At 40.2% G+C, this 22,215-nt stretch overlaps 1 protein-coding gene across 4 annotated transcripts in view; it reads right to left on the bottom strand.

Moving 5' to 3' along the window:
• The window catches only part of cpne5b (copine Vb), a 117,182-nt gene that overhangs the window by 61,135 nt on the left and 33,832 nt on the right, over positions 1-22,215 (bottom strand). For 2 of the 4 annotated variants that reach the window (XM_076754993.1, XM_076755011.1), the window contains exons 5-8: positions 21,407-21,510; positions 19,911-19,950; positions 19,007-19,021; positions 16,960-17,036 (exon numbers count right to left, since the gene is read on the bottom strand). In XM_076754993.1, coding sequence (XP_076611108.1) covers positions 16,960-17,036; positions 19,007-19,021; positions 19,911-19,950; positions 21,407-21,510 — 236 coding nt within the window. The remainder of the gene's footprint in view (positions 1-16,959; positions 17,037-19,006; positions 19,022-19,910; positions 19,951-21,406; positions 21,511-22,215) is intronic. The other 2 variants (XM_076755022.1, XM_076755001.1) reach the window with 1 other exon arrangement.

The following is a 22,215-nucleotide window of genomic DNA, read 5'->3' as shown; positions in this document are numbered from 1 at the left end:
GACCTTAACAGCTTCTTTGTGATTAGAGATGCCATCTCAGAATGGACATTTTGAACTGATTTGACTGATTACATGCAGTTTATCAGCATGTACATGCAACCAACAGACTGCACTGCTTATGAATCAAACTGTAGGGCAAAAGAAAACAAATTAAACCGAGCAGCCACACAGAAAACTCTTGTTATCCTTATCTTTCCTGATCAGTTTGTTTTGTCACAAAACAGGAAATATGTTTTGTTCCACATCTTATCATACTCCTTTAATTTATTTTTTCAATTGAGTTTTATTACCTTTTTTTTTTTTTGATTTTGTTGTTTCCAATACATTGAATGTAAGCTCTTATTTATCAAACATAGGCAAATTATTGAATTATGATAATATTTCCAAAGCCAATCTGGACATAAAATTGGCTTAAAAAATGATATAAGTAAGTGCAGGAAGGCAACATGTAATTCTAATATAAATGCATCTGTTACATCTTCCCACTATCAACTCACTTAATGAGCAGCGTGTGATGCTGCCTTCAGCAACCACATGTACATTGTACCATTAAATTAAGTTTTAATTAATGTTATGAGAACAAGTGTGAGCCAGCCAGCACATTAATTAATCAAACACTGTATTGAGGTCTAAAAATAATGAATAAAAGGTTATTTGCATCAACCCCGGTTGAGCCACTCTTACATTTGCAACTTTGTCAAAAGCTCTTCAGTTGAGCTGATGTGGGCAGATGTGGAATATGCTATGCTGATGTGTTTTTCAACAGTGTAGCATAGTTGTGGCCTAGATGGGAAGTTTGATTAAGACAAGAAAGTGAGAGGAGAAATAAATGCTTGAGCTAGTGCAATTTATCACAATGTGGACTTTTACAGTGACAAAACGTTTATCTCTAGAAGTGTAATATGGCTAACTCCTACCTTTTCAGAACATGAGAAAAGCTAATATTAGTCATTATAAATATAGAATTACAGTGTAACAAGGGAAAATAAACTTGTTACCATTCACCATATTCACTTTACTGCTACATACAAATAGAAGCTGCAGAAAACTGAGCTAAGACGTCTTCTATCTGTGCATCACCAAGCTAACTCTCACTGCGGTGAGGCAATGAAAAACAGACAGTATCAAAGCTTCATATTTGGACTGGGTCTTGCTAACATCATTGGACCGTTTTTACAATCAGTGTCAGTTCATCAAGAGGTGTTTTTTGCCAATTTCACAGTCATGGAATTATTATCATCCTCTACAAAGCACTGATCTTCCCTTTTGATTTCAGTGTTTGCAATCAGAGAGCTTCCTGGATCAAGCTGGTATTGTTCCTGAGGGGGAGCTCATCACCCCTGAAACATTCATTTCACTTCACCCCGCTCCTCAAACACAAGCTGCCCTGAGCATTATAGCTGTCACTTTTCATCACAGCATCAAAGACTTCCCTGTAAAGCAGAAGGTGGAGGGGGAAAATATTCCTTCCCTCTTTCCTTTCTTCCATTCCATCCTTCCTTCATGGAAACGTTGGTTTGCTGGTACGTCAAAGATTAAAAGAGCACTAACCAATTTATGAAACAAAGCAGCAAAAAGTAGCAGTTGTGACCACACCGTGACAAGATCTTTCTTCAAAGGGCAGCAACTAAACCGCTGGACCCCTGGACGGTTTTGTAACCTGTGATTGACACAAACAATAAAGTCATACTGCTGGTTCACGAAAGAGAGCTGGAACATCCTCTAACCTTCTCGTCCTGTCTGACTGTCCACTATGCCCTGTCCAGCTTAGTTACTGTTGTGATGCCTGAAAAGCTTTTCATTCTCACAGTGCAGGAAGCAGTTTGCAATGACAACAATGGCAGACAAACTATTTGAAACAATGGCTCTAATGACTGCAGTTAGAAGTAGTACAAAAGCAGGCTCATAATTTCCAGCCATCAACAACCTATTTTGCTGATTGAAATTAAGTCCTATTGGCAGATTTGATCACCTGTAGCTAGCTAGCTAATTCCGCCAACATTAGCTGCATGAGTTGGACTAAAATGCCTTCTCCAGCTCACTTTTGAATGTTTCCAGCTAATTTGTTTTTTTTTAAAAAATAACCCCTAAAAGGAATTTTCAATATGCACTTAAAAGCTGCATACATGATGGTAAGGTACGCATCCAAGACCAGCTTCCACACAGTGAGGAAAAACAACTTCCATTCCCAAAAAGTTGTAAAGCTTTGTAAAAGAGAAATAAAACAGAATGTGACAATTACATGAAAAAAAAAAACACTGAAAAAGTGAACAGAGCAAAGGTGCAGCGGAACAACAAGGCACAGATCAACAAGCAGGTAATCCTGGAAATACAAACTGACGGGAAACATGAACGCCACATAGAAGGGATGAACCGACAAAGACATAGGAGAACACGTTGACTTATATACACGGGGGGGGGGGGGGGGACTAATCAGACTCAGGTGAAAACAATCAAACAACACAGGAAGTAAAGCAAAAAAGAGACACATGAGGAAAACCTTTAAAATAAAATAGGAAATTAAAAAAGACTAAACGGACCAGTTCATGACAACTACATGAGCTCAGGAACACTTTGGAAAGCCGTCGTTGGTAAACACAGTTTGTTTGCAAATAACTGCATTCTGGTTTTATTTACGTTTTACACAGCACTGCACAATGCAGCAGGCAAGAACAGGGCTTTTTTTTTTTTTTTTTTTTTACATAATTTGTAACTCCATAAACTAATGTCATTATCAAATGGTGTGGTCCATGTCTTTGAAAAAAAGCTCTGTTAAAACAGCAGTTAGCTAGCAACTGTGACATGTTAATGGTTGCAGCATGTGTTTGAGCAGACAAGCACACTGTTTCATCCATTCCTTATGGTGTGTTCAGACCTTATGTCCAACAGAAATATGGGGAGAAAGCCAGTGCTGCTGTTCCTAGTTTCATTTGCTAAACTGTGATGAGGTAATTTCTGCTTTGGAGAGAATTTAGCAATTGGTTGGAGCTTTTTGTTTAAAGGATGGGTACAAAAGTTCAATATGTCAAAATGTGATTCATCAACAGCAGAACAATAAATGACTCAATTTTGTCAACCTCCTGTCTGTTATTGGAATTTGTACCAACCCACACAGTGACATGTAATACTCTTAAGCTGAAGGCATCTAGTGACCTGCTACCAAACTTTCCTTGAATCCAACCTTGTGACCCGATTGCAAAATGCTATCTGTAGCCCCTTTTCCCCTAATCAAAGATCTACAGCAGCCATATTCAGTATAGACCTCCCAGAAGACACAGATGGAGTTGCAGCCTAACAAAAAAAACCCAGCTTCCCATCAGCCTCATCCTTAAAGAGAGACAGCGCAAAGAGGAAGGAGAGGAAAAGGTTAGGTACTCATGTGGAAAAGGAGCCCTCGAGTAGTAATTACGCTCTTGGCCATTACTCTTTTCTGACCACCAAAATCCCCCCAAGGAAATAAGACTTATACCTCATATTTACTGTACAATCTTTGTCTTGAAGGAAACCTGCTTCTACAGTCCAGTTATTCCCAGAACAGACATTACTCTTGTGACAGCGACCCCAGCCAACAATGGCGGCTTCCCCTGAGAGCGAGCAAAGCACTGCGCTGGATCCAGTGGAATGTAGTCTAATCTGAGAGGGAGTCACAAGTGTGTCAGTGTGTGTGAGCAAGAGATAGAGGGTGAGGGTGAGGGAATGAAAGATACATGACAGCATAAAACAAAGAGGCATAGGTGAGGGGATTGTGTTTCAGAGCTATGAATAGCTTCTCTCAAAGCCTGAGCAGAGGAGCATGGATCTAATGTATTTGTCTGTGATGACTGTGTGTGTGTGTGTGTGTGTGTGTGTGTGTTGTGTGCACATCTGTGTGTGTCCATGTGTTAACAGACAGAACTCTCTTTGTAAAAGCGATGCCATTGGAGAGACTTGATTTATCACTCTGTTCAAGACAGCAAGAGGCAGAGAGGGAGACAGTATGACAGCTTTATCAGTCCAGCGTTCCAGTCCTCCATTAGCACACCATGCCAGAGGAGAAAAACACAGATGGATGTATGTTTGTGTGTGTGTGTGTGTGTGTGTGTGTGTGTGTGTGTGTGTGTGTGTGTGTGTGTGCGCGCGCGTATCTTAACACAGTTTGTGATGAATCCTTACAGATGGGATTGTATTGTCCACATACTGATGCTCACATTTGCTCGTCTTGTATCCTGCCCCTCCTGTCTTTCTTTTGTCTTTATACTTTGTCAACTGTATGTGGCCGCAGGGAGTCAGCGGTGTGAGTGTGAGTGAGTCTTAGCTTTATATAGGACTCAGACTGGGAATGTACCTACAGTTGCAATCAAAATTATTCAACCCCGGTTGCATATTAGGCTTATTGGCAAAATATGCAATTTCTCAGCTGTTTGCAATAAACAAATTACACAAGAACTCTTTAAGTAGTTCAATGAAACTAATATTACAAGGGTTTTGATCCAAATTCAACACAAAATGCTACTTTTAATGACTACTGCAGTCTCAAAATTATTCAACCCCTTCATGACGAGCATCTTCAATACTTGGTAGTGCAGCCTGTTGCTGTTATGACCTGCTGCAAACATGATGCCTAGCTAGACACCAGCTTCTGACAGCGTTCCTGAGGAATCTTAGCCTACTCCTCATGGGCAGTGGCCTCCAGTTCAGTAATATTCTTGGGTGTGCGTTTTGCAACCGCCTTCTTCAAAACCTATCAGAGATTTTCTATGGGGTTCAATGGGGTTTTTGAGCATATTGGAGCCAACTTTTCTTGTGCTTTTGGGTCAGTAGTGGTGTACGTGGAGTCTGGGCATGGAGCCCTTCAGTGATTAGTATGCGCCTTACTGTGCAAACTGAAACCTCAGTGCCTGCTGCCACCAAGTCTTGCTGCAGGTGTTTTGCAGTCACTCCACTGTTTTTGACCACTCGCCTCCTCAGGAATCTGGTGGCAGCTGCTGATAGTTTCCTCTTTCTGCCACGTCCAGGTAGTGTAGCCAGAGCCATTCAGAGCTTTTGCTATCTTTTTCTATCCTTTTCCTTGTTTGTGCAAGGCAATGATCTCATCTCTGAACTTTTTGGACAATTCTTTTGACTTTGCCATAATACTAACATGCAATCAAACATCAATCGCAACAAACTCCTAGCCAGTCCAGGTATTTATGTGTTCTATCTCAAGCACACCTGAACTAATGAAGCCCTTCATTAGTTGCACTAAGTGTGCTTGAAACAGGGGGTTGGGTAATTTTGATTAGTTGCATCAGGTGTGCTTGAGACAGGGGACTGACTGCAGTAGAGATTAAAAGTACCATTTTGAGTTGAATTTGGATAAAAACCATGGTAATATTAGTTTTATTAAACAATTTCAACTGTTCTTGTCTGCTTTGTTTATTGCAAACAGCTGACAATTGTACATTCCTTTTCCTTTGACTTCATTCATTCAGCCTGACATAATGGTCATGTTAGCTGATTTATTGTTTAAAGAGGGAAATATTTTTTGGGGGGGTCACCTGCTAATCTGAAAGGAGAAAACATCTTTCTTTGCATTATTTCCGTATTTTGAACTAACTACTTTTACTGCTGTGGATCGTCTGGATCTTTGTTAATGTTACCAGACGGTTATTGATGGTGTTATCCATATGTTGATCACTGAGAGATGTTGTCGGTGAGTTGCCTCAATTTTAATAACGGGTGTTTGTTTTGGTGTTTATTTTGTCTCCTGTTGTGATTGTATCTTGAAACACTTTTTTCTGTCGACATTTGTCATGAATGAAGCTAGGTAGTTAACTAGCTTGATATGAAGGATGATAATAGTCTTATTCCCTCCTGTGAACCTCTAATTAGTCAACTGTTTCTCCAACGGGTGTAGAGACAGCCTTCATTGGGGACAACATTGGAGAAATCTGACATGTGGGCAGCGATTCAGGGGTCTGGGTTGTGTGTTTGTGTATAAAGTTCTTGGTGGCTACTGGCCTGTGTCAAAGTTTAGAATGAGAGGGATATATCCAAATATGTAACTCATGGTTATTATGGGCACAATGTTTTTGTCAGTCGCGTCAGTTAACTACACAACAGCAATTCCTGGTGCAAATTATGAGTAACAGATTTTCCAGATGATCCAAAAATACACAAGAGCCTTATCATACACAAATGTCACCCAGAGAACACGCCAACATGAGCTGTTACAGCAGGAAATGTATTTCCAGGGCCTGCTTTCCTGTGCATCTGCATATCCTCGATAGGTAATTATTAGGCCCAGTGGAGCATGGCTCACTCAAAGCCTCAGTTAGAAATAGCTGGTAGCCATACCAACAGAAAGAGATGTGTGGTTTTATGACAGATGAGGTGAGCAGGGAATAGAGAGAGCACAGATGAGAAGCAGAGAATGGAAAAAGATGAGTATAAAGAAATAGACACAGTCAGACAGACACACCTGGCCTGCAGAGAGAATGAAATTGTTCAATTTTTAAACCTGCTGGAGAGGTCTGGACAGATAAGGTGAATGAAAATCTTGCTCCCCAGCAGCTTGAGCAAGGCACTTGAAGGGTGACTTTACCGATTTTCAACCAGTTTTGCATCGTTATGTGTGGCTGGTATGTGCAAATGAGCAATGTTCCCTCCATGCTGCCTGCACCCTGAGCTCCTCGCTCATTGTTTTGTGTCAACCGTCTGACTTTTTTTTTTTGTATGCCCGCCTCCACAGATGCATAGAGTATAGAAGTCAGGCGGCTCACGACACTTAACTCATATCAAACTGTCAAACTAGGCAGTGCTGATGAAAAACGAATGCAGATTCTGTTACTGCATTGCCTATTTCTTGCCTAAAATGTTGTCAAAAACATATTTTACTGTACTGTTTAGCTGTAATATGAGAAAGTTTGTGCCCGGGCCACCATTGCTTGAAAAGGATGAGCCCAGCTCGCAGTACTTCAGGTCTGGTGGTCTGATGCAGTGCACTCTTGTAGGTTTTCTACCTTTTGAGCAAAGGGAATACCACAGCCCTTTTTCTCTGTTTGCTCTGGTCATGTAGTGCCAATTTCACAAATATTTGTGTCTCTACTGCAAAGACCATCTTTCCAGCAGTGAAATACTTTTGTAAGTCCCGGCAACCCAGTTGCTTGATGACTAATAGTTGAGAAGTGTGACTGACATGACATTGACTCACAGGTGTCACTATATATTACATCATCTGTATGAATAATGAAACTGTGTTTTGCTTACACAGGCATCACTTCCACACTAAACTTTGTTCTGGAAGTCTCAGAAAGTCACAGCTTCTACTGTAGAGCCGAGTCTGATTCCTGCAGTGGCAAACCTTCAATCAATTATGTGAAACTGGGAAAAAAAAAAAAAAAAAAAAGCCAGCAGACTCCATTATTCTGACTGGTGTAAGTGGATCTCAAGCCTAAGACTTAAATTAAAATTAGGTCTGAGAGAAGTTGGGAGGGCAGAGTGGGGGGATCGAACCCTGGCTGTGATGATCATTTCGGGAGTAAAAGAATCCATCTGGAACCAGATTCATGACAATAAAACAGAAAAATATGAACTCAACAGTGACACAGTCAAATGCAGTATAGTGTAACGATAAAAGTGCCAATCCATAAAAAATGTCATTTTCGTGCCAAATTCAGTGTAGATATTCCTGACGTTTTGGACATTGTAGTAGATATACTGTTTGACTATTAAAGGTCAGGTTTTGAGGTATCTCCACATACAAGTCTTTCTATTTGTCACCTTCTCTGACCACATGAGCCCAAACACATCGCCAACACACACAGCAACACTACACTGGGGACTGAGGGATGGCGGGAGGCCATATTTGCAGCCTCCGCTCCCAGTGTGGCTTCCCAGCAGCTCAGGATGTTACACTTTCCTCAATTATCTAAGCAGCCCACAATTTAGCACTCAAAATATGTGATTGTTGTGCAGTTTCACAGGTGATTTAAGCCTTTTCACTTTCACTTTAAACGGTGAGGAAAAATATTTTGATAGCATGTGGTATTGAAGAATTTGGAAGAAAAATGCTGTGAAGCACAGAAGCATCAGACCTGCTTGCCTTGTGCTTTTTGCAGAAGGTGAGCTTGGAAAAAGCTTACCGAGACCTGGAAATAACAATCATACATGTTGAAATCATTCTACTGTTTGCGCTTACCCAGCCCTGAATGTGTAATACAGGTTGGATTGGTCAGTGCTCACTAGAAATTCCTTCAAATTTCAGGTATTTATTATGTTGCAGTACAGGCACATTTTTCATCAGATGGCATCCTCTGAAAATTAACATTCAAGAGGTGTTTCTACATTTTCGCCCTTCCCACCTATATACATGAGAGGTGGCAGAATATTAGAATCACCTCTCATCATAATGAATTCCAGCATAACATCACCACTAAATATGACCCCAGTGCTAAAACATGTAACTGAGTTAACAACTTTAGCATCAACTAAAAGTGAACATATAAAATAGCCATAAAAGTAGACGTTATGGCAGAACAGTTGTGTTGGATTGCATTAGTTTGTATAGATGTAGTTAACAAAGTAAAGACTGTACAGTGTTCTGACTGGAAATGAGGCAGGCCTGAGACTTAACAGTCATATTTGAACATCATTCCTAAGGATATATAATAACAATAACAGCTTTAATGAGTTTTTTCAGAGTAGAACAGTAATCTTAAAAGTAGGACTTGACAGTGGCGGTCCATAAACACAACAGTCAAAGTTGGCCCTTCCTCTCCAGCTTCCTCTTGGTTGCACGCTTACAATCTGGCACCTGTACTCACTTTTTTTTAACCACTTGGTCCTTAATTCTTCACAGAAAGACAAAGATAAAGACAAAGTTGAATCTACTCCTCACATGTTTGCTTTAGAGAAAGTAAAAGCTTGACAGGCCTGCCGGTGCCTAGTTAGAGTTACTAAACTATGCCTGGACAGTTGCTGTTTGGACGGGTTACTTGACAACAATAATCCCTGTACACTCTGCAAATCAAGAACTATCCAATCTCAAAAGGTATTACGGCTGCAGATATCCTACAGTATCTGTCACTTAATCCAGGAGTGCCTGGGGCCAACCGGGAGACAGGGAAGCTATGGTGTCAGGCTTGGTTTGTCATTATACCCAGCTGGATATCCTGCCTTTGCACTCATGCCTCTATTCACTTTCACAAATCTCTTCCTTCCATTTTGCTCCTGTGCTCTAGAAATCTTCACCAACATTCAGGGAATACTGGAACACTGAAAGGTAATTCATTGTCTGAACCAGTAGAATCAAAGAGCCAACAATTAGTGGGTATTGCAATACCAGTGGAACATGGTGCATAAACAAAATTGACAAAGAGAAAAAAAAAAAAATAAAAAAATAAATAAATAATAATAATAATAATAATAAGTGAATGATACTAATTCTGTGGCTGCTTGTCTATCATCACTGTGCCCCTGAGTGTGCCATTTAGCCCCCATCTGCTGCAGTGGAGCTGCTCTGTTTGCTTTGGTTGAAAACTGTGGAGTTCACAGTCAGCTTCAGGATGTTAAATGTGCAGGCGGAGGGAGTGCCTCATAGAAATACAGCATGTGTCCAAAGTCGAACAACCCCGAATAAATAAAGGCAAAGAAAGAACATGATAATATCCCTCTTAGAATTGCTTTGCCCAGGGTTTCATCCAATTTTTCTTTCACTCATAAGGAAGAGTTTGATAGTTTAACTGGGTTTGTTATATCTTTCTAATACTTCCTCTTCCTTTTATGTTTCCTTCTTTTTCTAACTTTCTTATTTATTGATTGATTGTTTGGGTGCTGTACTGCACCATGTGACTTTATAGCAAAATACTGATTGCTCATATAAATGCTATATATGAAGCATGGTTCAAAGTATGGTTCAAGCTCGACACAACGGGTGTCACTGTGAGGCTGTATTTGGGCACAGGACTACTTTCAGCTAAATGCTAACATCAACATGTTAACATCCTTGCAAGGACAATGCCAACATGCAGATGTTTCGCAGGTGTAATGTTTACCATTCGCACGCTTAGTTTAACAAGCTAACACTTGCTGATCAGCACTCATCACAAAGGACTGTACAGATGAGGCCGATGAGGATGTCATTAGTTTTGAACATTTTTAGCCACAAACCAAAACATCAATTTAAAAAGCTCACATGCTGCTGGCGCTATGTGAAATGTCAGGGGATCAAGTTGAATTAACACCTCTAAACAAATTTAATCCTAAGTATATTATTATAAGCTTTGCAAAGGTAGCGCCTCTTGCAGAACTGTTGTATTGGATTGCATTAGACTCTGTGTTAACGGTATGTGTCTATGTCCTGTGGACATCAGATGTTTTTGTGAACTACTGATAAAACTCTCCACTGAAGATACAGCTGCCTGGAGCAATACTGCTGTGAGGATAAACACAGGATAAATAATACATCGGAAAAACACCGAAATGACCAAATGATTTTTTTAATGCACAGAGGGTAGTCCGCTGCTGCTGCTTGTCATTTGTTCTAAAGGAATAAGCATGGATTTTAATTAAGCAGGGAAATTAGCTTGTAATCTGTTTGCATTCAGACCTTTTCGCCACCATTATCAGCAAACCTGCAATTGACTGGCAAATTTGCTATTCCCTGCATTCACAGGCTTTTTTCACTGCAAGCACAGCAAAAACTTAAGGATCCTTTGCTCAATTAATTTCTCACTTGTGTAAACATTTTGCAGTCATACTAGAGGAGAACAGCTGCAGCATGCTAAATAAGCTACTGCCATGTTTGGATCATTCCAAGTTGTGCTTGTTATGGTAATATACAGTAATAGGCCATTTCCCTCTCACTGTGAGAGGGAAAAAACACACACACACACACACACACACACACACACACACACACACACACACTGCGTATACTGTACACAGAGTTATGGTCTGGACTCTAGAAGCTACACAAACGCAGAAATGTGCTTACACACTCTTTGCATGAGGTTTTTAAGTAGAATGAAGTGTATAAATGCAGCTTTGATTGGCATATGAGTGTGTGAAGACTGCTAAGACAAATTTCACACGCAGTGTAATTTGCCACCAACCGAAAAGAATTATTTTACATATTGCATTATGTCACTAACTAACATATTTTTGAGTTATGCATTAGACGCACGTTTTCACTTCACCTTCTGTTTGTACAGACACCAGTCGTATGGGCATATTCATGGGTTAGGACAACAATACCAACATCAATATTTTGGTTTATTATTAATATTGGACACTACTTTAAACATATCAATGATGTTATAATAAAGAGGAAAACCATTTTGAATTACACATGTAGCGCTCACTTTTTTCCAAATTTTCTAAAAAAAAAAAATGAAAGAGCAAAGTAAACAATCGCCACATGCGTCGCTAGCATCGTCACCGCACTCTTGGTGTAAATTATTTATCTATGTAAATATGAATGACAAGATAATTTTAATCTCTTTAATGAAATATGTATTTGAGGCCTGTGGCAAGAGAGGACTGTAAAATCTGAAGCGAGCATAAAAGAGCAAAGCACCTTTGATGTGCAGATGAAACAAAATGTCTTGTTTGGCGGAAGCGCTGTTTTTCTCTGTTTCTTTCTCTCTATTGCTTTCACACACACACACACACACACACACACACACAGACACAATGAATAAGTTTCATTAACATTTTAGGACAAGGAAAAGTCATGTGCTTCATCAAAACACAAATCCCTGTAGCTCTTTTAAAAGGTGCGTCATCATATTATCATTAAACAACTTTTTTTGTGTGTCTGTGTGTATGTGTGTGTGTGTGTGTGTGTGTGTGTGTGTGTGTGTGTGTGTCCTGGAGGTTTCATGAAATGTCAATATAATTTTCATGGCAGACATTTTGACTTGTCACAGCAGGAAAAACACAATTACATGAAGAGCATAACATTAATTATGACTCAGTGACCCACTAAGCCTTTCAGGTAGTCAACGCGCTCAATGTCCTCAAACTGGAACAGCTAAACAGAAAAATCATTATCATGTGTTTATCACATCTGTGCTTTTTCTTCAATAACATGGAAAAAACATTTGCCACTAAAAAGGGGATCTGGTCTGATATTCTAACCCAAGTCTAAAGTTCTGTTGTTCAAGATAAGATACAGTTCATAATATTAGCTTATTAAACTGATCTCTGATCAGCGTCTGCACGATCAATTAAGGTCAGCTTAGCAAGTTTTTTCAGTCTAATGAACACTGCATTAAATTAACTATTGCCTTACTCTACACCTGCTGAGTGAACGTGAAAGTCGCTGATGTTGCCAAGGAAACAGTCTTTACTGATGTCGGACATTGTTTGTGGGCCACAGATGAACTTCTTGGCTGGAATTTGAAGCATCGGTGCTACATACACTTGTAACTAAAGGTCAGCAGGCCTCTTTCAAAGCTCTTTAAACTCACTTTTATTTCATGGCTTTTTCTTAACTGGAGGTATTTTTTTGTAATTATTTAAATTATTTGTGTTGCATTATATCATATGTTTTGATTTTTTTCTACTTTTATTATTTGGTTTATTGCAAATTAGTCACTTGCAGATGCTTTTATCCAAAGCGACGAACATATGAATTCACACACCGATGGCGCAGCATCGGTTTTACTGTAAAGCAACCTTGTTTTGAAAAGGTGCTCCATAAATCAAATTATGTTACAGTGCTGAACACAGTAGTTAAATTAGCGTCCCAGTAAAAATGTGATTTTTCAAGGTTTGTTAGAGGCCATTTGATGAAATCAGTCTGGATTTTCCCTGTGACCATTAAATCAGGCCCATGCATGGCTGTGTGGGAATCAGGAAATTCAAACAGCACTTGTAGTGCTAAAATTAATGAATAAAATATGTGCGTTTTAGCATGAAGCAATATAAATATGAGTTGAACCGTCCACATGCTGACACATGTTCGCGCTGGTGGAATTCACTCTCAGTGTTACCTGTTCACTCTGCTGGAGGTCAGCTTTTCTGACGGGAGATGACACTGAGCAGCCCTGTACAAACAGTGCTCTGCTTTCATAATCATGTATGCATATATGCACACACGCACACACACACATTCTGACATGTACACCAAATTATTTTGATCTGACTGCTGCGTGTGTTTGTGTGGCTTTGGGTATGTTTCCTGTGTCCTTGAGTGGCCTCAAAGGGAATATGTAAATACGACAGTGCAGTAAACAAAGACTGACAAGAGCCTTTGAGGCTATGCAATCTGATACATTCATTAGTAGTCAATGTTAATTACTCTGTGCCTTACAATACAATTCAGCCTTTTTGTGTGATACCAACATACACAAATGAACAAGTACTTGCAAAATCAATCAACACTGAGGCCTCTGCTGAGATCAGGGGTGCTGAGCTGTGCGACTACTTTGGCACTGAGGAAAAAGCTTCTTCAGCATCTATTATACAATAAACGGCTGTTAGACCATGTGGGAAATTTCTTTATTATGCCACACATTCAAAACTGACACATGAATAAAAGCTACTAAGAGTCATGTCAAGGTGTCACAGTTAGCTCAGCAGAATATAAACATGGTGTGTGACGTGAGCATATTTCAGTGAATACTTGTGGTGAATGAATAGGCCCCATGTTTGAATACTTCATGCAATGTTTAGTGCATTCATGTTAAACATTTCCACTGAATATTGTCTGCTGTCCTCTGCTTCTCCACTTCCACTCTAATGCTTAAGTGTTTCTGTCTGTGTGTGGATGCCCATGTGCCTCAAGCACACAACCACGCTCTGAATGGTCATTGATGTCACCTTCTCTCTCTCTCTCTCTCTCTCTCTCTCTCTCTCTCTCTCTCTCTCTCTCTCTCTCTCTCTCTCTCTACTTTCAGGAGCCTTTTTTTTTCCCATAATGAAAATCACAATGGCTGCTGCCTAATTAAACAAGCACTCGTTTCAGGAAGATTAAAGCCATTACAATTAGCCAGTGAAGAGAGAACACAGAACAAGAATAAAATACACTCTTATGCATTCATATGCCATTTAACCACGGAGCAAGATTTATGAAATCAGTTAATAAAATAAAATGTGTGCAGCTCTAATGTGTGTGTGTGTGTATGTGTGTGTGTGTGTGTGTGTGTGTGTGTGTGTGTGTGATGGAAACATTAATGTGTGCACACACATAGTATGTGCATAGTACCAAGAGAAAAGTGAAGGGAAAAATATTATCTCAAGCCAAGGTCGTTGTGTATTTTTGATGCATACACGGTGCATACATTCAGGTAGTTGGGGGCAGTCAGAGAGACAGATAGTTCAACAGCCCATTGCTGCCTAAGATCCTTTCACTCACTTCTTAGACAAAGATTTATTCCATCTTATGTCTTGTGTGTGCGGGTGCAAAGACGAGCAGAGGACTGGTTGAGACAGACATGAAAAACAAACACAGGCTCTAAAACATTCCTCCATTGGCTCAGCACAGCTTAGACAAATGTCTTGACATTTCCAAGCACTGAAACATGAATCACTCTTCATTTCCACAGATACATGAAAACAGACTCCACTGGGTAGCACATCTACCAGGGCAATGCATCACTTTGTTTTAGCGCGTGTGTGTGTGCTCATGTGTGTGCGCATGTGTGTGTGTTGCTCCTCCACCTCAGTTACTCTCCCTCATAGAAGGTAAAAGAAAGCACTGCACAACCATTCCAGTATAATTTGAAAAGTTGGTGATGAACAGTCACGTTCACACAAACTGCTCACACTGAAGGTTAATATCTGACAGCGTTTGAACATCAGGAAACACACTCTTTCATCAAACTGTCATGTGAGAGCACAGAATGGAACTAATCCCAATATCTGACTCATGAAAATGTCAAAAACAGTGATAAACATGTTACATCATTAACAGCCACATAATAAATCCCATATGAAAAGCCTGATGACATACTGCTCCACACAGAGTTGTGCTGCTTTGGTGGCTGTTGATCATTTCAGAAGAACGCTTGCCGTACATGCATCCTACATAGCGGAAATAGCAAAACCAAAACTTTTTTGTTGCAGAGATGTTGTCCTCCACCATGAGGAGAGCTTTATTTTTGCAGCCTTTAAAGACAGATTAAAGGCCACCATAAGAATAAAATTTGGCAAGCAGTTATCTCTCAGCTGCAGAGAGTCCCAAATAAAAATGAATAATTTGGCAAGAGCTTTATGTGCTTTTCTAACCATGCTGTATAAAATCTCAGTTAAAAAAATAAATGGTTTGATATTAAACTTGTAATAACATTATTAAGGTTCATGCTCTCAATATAGAGGCTTAAGGCACACTTATATTTGCACTGCTTAAGACCCCTCAAATAAGCAACATTAAGAGCACATGCACTCTGAACACACACACGCACGAGTGTCGGAAAATGTTCCTGCAACAGTTTTGCAACTGTGTCATCATCAGGGGTTGTGCTGTAGGGAGAAACAGACATTTTTGGTATGCTTCATTTGGACTTTTACTAATACAATATACATCATTCTCACTGCATACATATGAGGCATACATGAGGCCACTGTTGCACATCCCTGATGATGACCAGTCAAAATATCAGATTATTGCCATGAAGAGGTATCAAAAGAGAATGTAGTGGACACAGAAAGAAACCTGTTGTAACTAAATATTAATACTAAAATAATAAAATAAGCATAAATGAGAAAAGGTACAAAATAATTGAGATGAGCGGTTAAAAAAACTGAGAAAAGCTGAAAAACAGCTCATGAAAAGTTGATGTTTTGGAGATGCATGGTTTTCACACAGGACTGCAGATACACAAGGTGCAGCTGAGATTTTAGAGGTGCATTGAAAGTTGCATACTGGCTCCTCTGCAAGCCTCTTTGCCCTGCAGTTACCCAGAAACCTCTTCTGTTATCCCCACATGGTTGCATAAAGCGATCCGTATCCAAGCATAACATCTCCTCTCAATGTGCTTCCCCAAATGTAACACGAATGCAAATTGAGAAACTTCTTCGAGCAATATGAATATAAATCTTTGAGCGAAGATGTTACTTATGATCTGAAGGTTACAGTATTTAGAAATGATGAATATCAACTAAGAAAGAAGACCCAAGTTGTGATAAACAGGAATTATTCTTTGCTTAAATGATAGCTTGATGAATGAGGGCCCTCTCTCTAAACTTCAGTTTCATTTGTTCAACACTTGAAGTAATTTATTCCCTTTGCTCAAAAATCAGCTAAAAATACCTTCAAACTGTAATTAAGCGTCAGATGTCCACCAATACTAGTAGACGGCATTAACCTGTCACACAATTCAGAGTTGAATATCATTATTCAAGTATTCCTCTTAGCGTTCTCCATGGTAACATAACCAGCGCTCAGAGCCAGCCAGTCTCACTGCATGCAACATTTAAACGACTTCACCTGAATTACACCAGAGCTCAGCAGACTGACTGATGATGACGACCACGATGGTAATGGATGATAGATGTATAAAGACAGATTACAGGATACTCCATTAACGCTGCATTTTTCTCAGTGTGAAAGCACAAGCGGAGGACACGAGCAGTAATTTGGGTAATTTTGCACCGCGCTTCACCCTTTTCTTTAATGACAATAATTATCTGTGGAAAACATCTGTAGGATGTGTTGTCTCCCCCTCCCTTCCTCTCCTTCTTTGTCTGATCAGTGTCTAGCTAAATCACCATTGTGTCTCTTGTTGTTCCTCCTCCTCATTCTCCTGTCATGTCACATGTCACAATGCTCTCTCTTTGACCTTCACTCAGTTTCCCTCAGTTTTATGTCCTTTCTTTCATATTCCATCGAAATCTGAACATCCTCGTCAGTCCATTTTCTGTAAATTTCTCAGGACAAAAGAAGCCAAACTATTGGGCCCTGTCTTAACTCCCCTCTTAGCACAGTAGGCTAAGTCACAGTTGGAGTCAGGGGTACTTAGGCAGTGGGAAAATTGACTGAAATGTCTTACTCACCCCAGTGGCTTCTCCAGTCGGCTGGCCGGTGATCCAACAATCTCCCCGAGAGTACAGAATGTCTGACCCAAGAAGTCCTGGAAGGGAGGAAGGAAGGAAGGATGGAAAAAAGGAGGAAGGAAAGGGGGAAAGGGAGGATAGGTTGATGTATGTGAAGTTGAAAGACAACAAGCCAGAGTCTAGTCAAACTTTTAGCTAAAAGAAATGCTGGTTTTTGAGTATCACCTTGTTAAAAAAAATTGGGATAAGTCATTGATTGCAGTGGTGTCACCTGAGCGCTTGTTATATTTTGCTTACAAATGACAAATGACATCGTTTGATGGCTTTCTGTCCGCTGTGCTCTCTTTTTGCTTAAAGACGCCATAACTGTGCTCTGCCCAACAATGTGACATCACATCCAGTTTTGGTGTAAAATGTAAACCAAATGCTGCCGTACTGTGACCATGAGGGCTATGTATGCATGGTGAGCATGGCTTAATGCTGTGGTTCCCCACAGGTCTGTCCTCAGGGTCTGAATTTTTCCTCAGACATCAGGTCACGGTCCATCTGTACAAACCACTAGACCAACTTATCACCCATTCAGTTTATTGTCGTCCATCTACTCCACCTGTCAGTGGATTCAAATCACAGAGGAGACGGCTCTTACTCACTAAATTAAAACTTCAATGACTTAATTACAACTGGGACTTCAGGATAAATGACAGAAGGAGCATTGTAGTCAGAGAGTGATAAAAATAGCAATCAAAGCAGTTACAACTAATTTGGGCTTATTCAGGTTACTGAAACGATATTTCCAGCCTAACGTCTAACTGTAACGTTAACACAGGAGGGAAGCACTGCTCAAACAGACCCTAGTTGTGGACCGCAACCCACCTGTTGGAAACCACTGCTATAATGAATGATGGAGGATACCAGACAAATGGGAGAAGATGGCAGGATTCAAAGCAACGTGAACAGTGACAACTAACATGTTTCACAACCGTATTAATGCATTTTTAGAGACGGAGCGACAGAGTTTCAGTCATAAAAAGTCACCCAGTATCATCCTGCATTGATCTGGTACATTAGACCATTAGACAGGATGGATAAAAAGAAATTAAGTCTGTGTGTTTGGTTTCAACAGTCTTTTTTTCAACTCATCACAGCAAGGATGGGGGACAATCCAAACCAAAGGCTCCTTAACTTTGGCCTTGGCAGACAGGACACACTAAATAATTCAACAGTGGGTTATCGTGTATTTCATTTCACTGAGTGTCTGGTCTGTTATACCCACTGACTCCACTCTGTTACGAGGAAGAACCCAGAAAGCCTCACCATCTTCATCGTGTTACTAAAACTGCTGAAAGATATGACGGAATATTTAGTTGCATATGGTGAGTGCTGTAGAGACTGCAATGACGACTGAAAGCAGCCCAGAGCTAGCTTGGCTCTCAGTTTTTCATTCTGATCAGTGACACCATCCTTCCTCCTGAGAAAAGGATCGTTAATGTGAGGAGCCCTGTCTCCTAGAAATGACTTTTATATACAACTAATTAGCAACAGCAAAATGCGTTTTGAAGGAAACGTAATGTCAACCCAATCACATTGCTATTAACATAATGAGGAAATGTTATTAATCAATGTACCTGTGTACGTATGTTTAAAGCCAACATTATTCAGGTTTTTTATGGTTGTGTTTAGGCACTGACAGCGCTTGGTTAATGGTAGGGAAAGATCGTGGTCTGTTTTAACACAGAAAAAGTCAGCGGCAATCACAATCCTTCCCTAAACTTAACCAAAGTGCCTTTGTTGCCCAAACCTGACCACAGTCTGGACGAGAACTCTGTATTCTGGTCTCACAGTCCTGCACTTTGTATACCCATCAACCGCCCTGACCACCCTCCTGCAGCTATGACTCTGAACATTAATCCAGACAGCGATAACATTAGTCAGCACGATGCAATTATGAATCCAAATTAGTTACATATACACAGAATTTCTAGGAGACAGGGTTGATGTGAGACAGCAGCCATGCAGTGTCAGAAGTTAGAGAGATGCTGGGACCTACGTTGAATTCTGCGGGCTTCCAGAAAGGTTGGGCAGCAGCAGCAACAACAGCAATGACAACAACAACAACACAACAACAGAGCACATCATATACCAAGACCCAACACTGTAACAGATACCTAGCACTCCTCGCGCTGCTGAACATGAGAGTGAGAGTGAGAGTGGAGACAGCGTGCTGCGTCAGAACTAAGACCCCGAGCACACAGGTGGAGTTAGAGCCAGTGATGAAAAAATGCAAACCCCCATCATCCAAATACATCAAATAATCATCAAAACTGATTATTTTGAACTTTTCTCAATGCTTTCTGTCACCATAGTTTCCAGTCTTGTGGATAAATACAACTTGTCTTGTGTGAAAGAAAAAAGTATCATATAACGCACATTTCTTAAAGTGGAAACTAACGGATAAAAGCATTGCGTAATCAAAGCTTTACTACATGACTGTGTGGCAAGTTACTGTACAATGCCTACTACTGGAGCAAATCAAAACAGAAGCCTGCATAGGACTCAGTCACAGATATATAGAGATAGAAATTGCATCATTTTCATAGCACAATTACACAATGTGTAAAAAGTCCAAAAACAAAAGCAGAAAAATAAACATTTGCATTTGGATACTTCTATGATCAGGCAATAAAGAGGGTTTGCTTTATTCCATCAAGAAGAAACCATGCAGCAGGCCACATCACATTAAAACATTCACAAACACAAAACCGTAAACATCGCCACCATTAGACCACTGATAAAAAAAGAGTTCGGCCAATCTAAAATCACTGTGAACACTATATTGCATCAAGCAATATTCACTTTTTCCATTTTCAGAGGCATTGAAGTCAATAACTCAGATTTCACTGAAGACCACCCTCCATTTATCTGTGGTTCAAGGTTAAAATACGTGCACTCACATGTTTGGACAGGTCTGGGCTTTTGGAGTCGACATCGTACCTGAAAGGGAACAAAATAAAAGCAGCAAAGCCATTTTACTTCCAAAACCGTCGAGGAGTCTCTTATCTAAGTGGGGAAATTTTGACTGATAGGCCTCTTAAAAGCAAGATTTTAAATGAACCCTGGTGATCTGTCATCACACGGAGCAGAAAAAAAATCATAAAACCACACTTAATCTAGTTTTTGGCTTTTCAGATGCTGATTTGTTTCAAAGTTAAAAGGACATGGTGTTTCTCAGAGCATGTCTGGAGAAGGGAAAGGGCATGATAGCTGTTGGAGAAGGGTATGAATTCAAATGAAACGAAGCAGAGAAAAGAAAGATAACAAAATAAAAGAAAATGAGATCATTTCAATTTGCTGGACTGGAAACCACAGTATGAAAAGAAGTGGGTGGACCTCATGGGAGATCAGAAACAACAAAGGTCAGAAAAATTCAGAATGAGACAAGATAAAAAGAAGACAGGATCCTCGTATCTTGTCAGATGTCACTGCATGTGCGGACAGAGTAATTGGGGAAGGGTTCAACGAGACCCATTCTCCTGTTCCATAATAATGAGTGGTGGACCTGGTCTGATTTGCATGTGAATATAAAGCAATGAAAGTGAAGGAAATGGAGTAAATGTGATGTACCAAGATTAAACAACAGATCCTCTTCACCTGCACATTAATGAGAAACAAACAGGCAGGAATGAGCTATAATTATGAGTAAAAGCCCACAAGAAAATGTTGTTGATAGGCTGCACATACAAAAGTATTTGATAGAGCTGCTAAATTGCATCTATTTTTAGATAAGTCTTGATACAGAATAGAAAAACAAGTGCACATTATGTACAGATTAGAAAAATACTTATATATATTTACATTATATACACTTATGCCACATTTTGATGTATGTATGTTTTAAAAAATACCACAAGTACCTACATGTTACAAAACTACTCATGATGCCAGCAGACCTTCACTAAGCTTTAGCCTCACTCCTTCAGCAGGACATCCAGTATGTGGCCATCAAGTGCATATTTAAGAGTCCTTACTGGAGGCTCTTGCTTTAAAACATGTCAGCATGTGATGGTCGGACCCTTCTCTGCACTTAACTGCTTTTTGCACATCTGGTGAGATGCTAAACTGCATTTCGTTGTCTCAGTACTTGTACTTTGTGCAGTGACAATAATAACAACACGTTGAATCTAATCTAATCTATTTCAACCTAGTGTCCTCACCAGCTGGTGATCAAGGTAGAAGACCGAAGAATAAAACCAAAATGCTTGAGAAGCCTGTTTTGTGTCGTTACTAAGCTGTAACTGGGTGATCAGTGTTCAGGGGCAGGGTTTACAGGGGCCAGTTTCTGAAGACAGCAAGACGTCAGGACCCTCAATCAGAAAGAGACATCACAGTGAAGGAGGACAGGGGACAGGAGAGACGATATGATGAGATGACTTAAAGGGAAATCACTCACAGGTCAAAGCGAAGGTTCTGCTTCTCCTCAAAAAAGTAGTCCAATATGTACTTTCGGACAAAGTCGGGGTTTAGGGTGTTGTCTATCACCTCCGTTCTACCGAACTGTGGAGGGAGAAGGACAGATGGAGGTCAGCAGAGACAAATGATGAAAGGAGCAAGACAACACAACACTGTTTAATACACAAATACAGTTAGTGCTGTTGTCTCCCTGCACTTTATCTTTGTTTCCGCTCTTTTCTTCTGTTTCTCAGACTCCGGCTTATTACACATGCATACACATAAATTTGCAGAGGCCTGATTAATGGAGGTGCTTTCACACACTGCTGCTGCTGTGCAGAAGAAACCAGGGGTGTGCTTCCTGCTTCCTTGATCCTCGCTCCTCTCCCACATTAATTACAGCAGGATAACTCACTCATCAACCCCACAGAGAGATGGAGATAAAGGAAGAGGTGAGGAAAATGTGTAGAGAAAAACAACATGGGCGGACTTGGAGAGAAAAGGAGAGAGCAAGAAAAACGGCCAAAGAGGTACGAAGAGCGGGAGGATGAAAAGGGGTTAAAATTAGAGTGGAGGGCTCGCACAGAAAAGGAGGGTGGGAAGGGAGAGGAGGGGAAAGGCAGTGTTTAAGGCCTCCTAATTAGTGGGATTCTCACTCCCAAAGTGCCAAATGCAGGGAAATATGCCAGAGAAAAGGCTGGCAGAGACCCAGCAATGCCACATGCGTATACTGTACGAAAAGCTGATTAAGAGTTTCAAACGTGAGATACAGTACATGATGTATAAATCATTTAAAACCTATCAGAATTA

Source organism: Chaetodon auriga, chromosome 2, assembly GCF_051107435.1.
Source record: "Chaetodon auriga isolate fChaAug3 chromosome 2, fChaAug3.hap1, whole genome shotgun sequence".
NCBI classification, from domain to species: Eukaryota; Metazoa; Chordata; class Actinopteri; order Chaetodontiformes; family Chaetodontidae; genus Chaetodon; species Chaetodon auriga.
The sequence above is the reverse complement of the archived record's forward strand: the minus strand, read 5'-3'. Positions and strand labels throughout refer to the sequence as shown.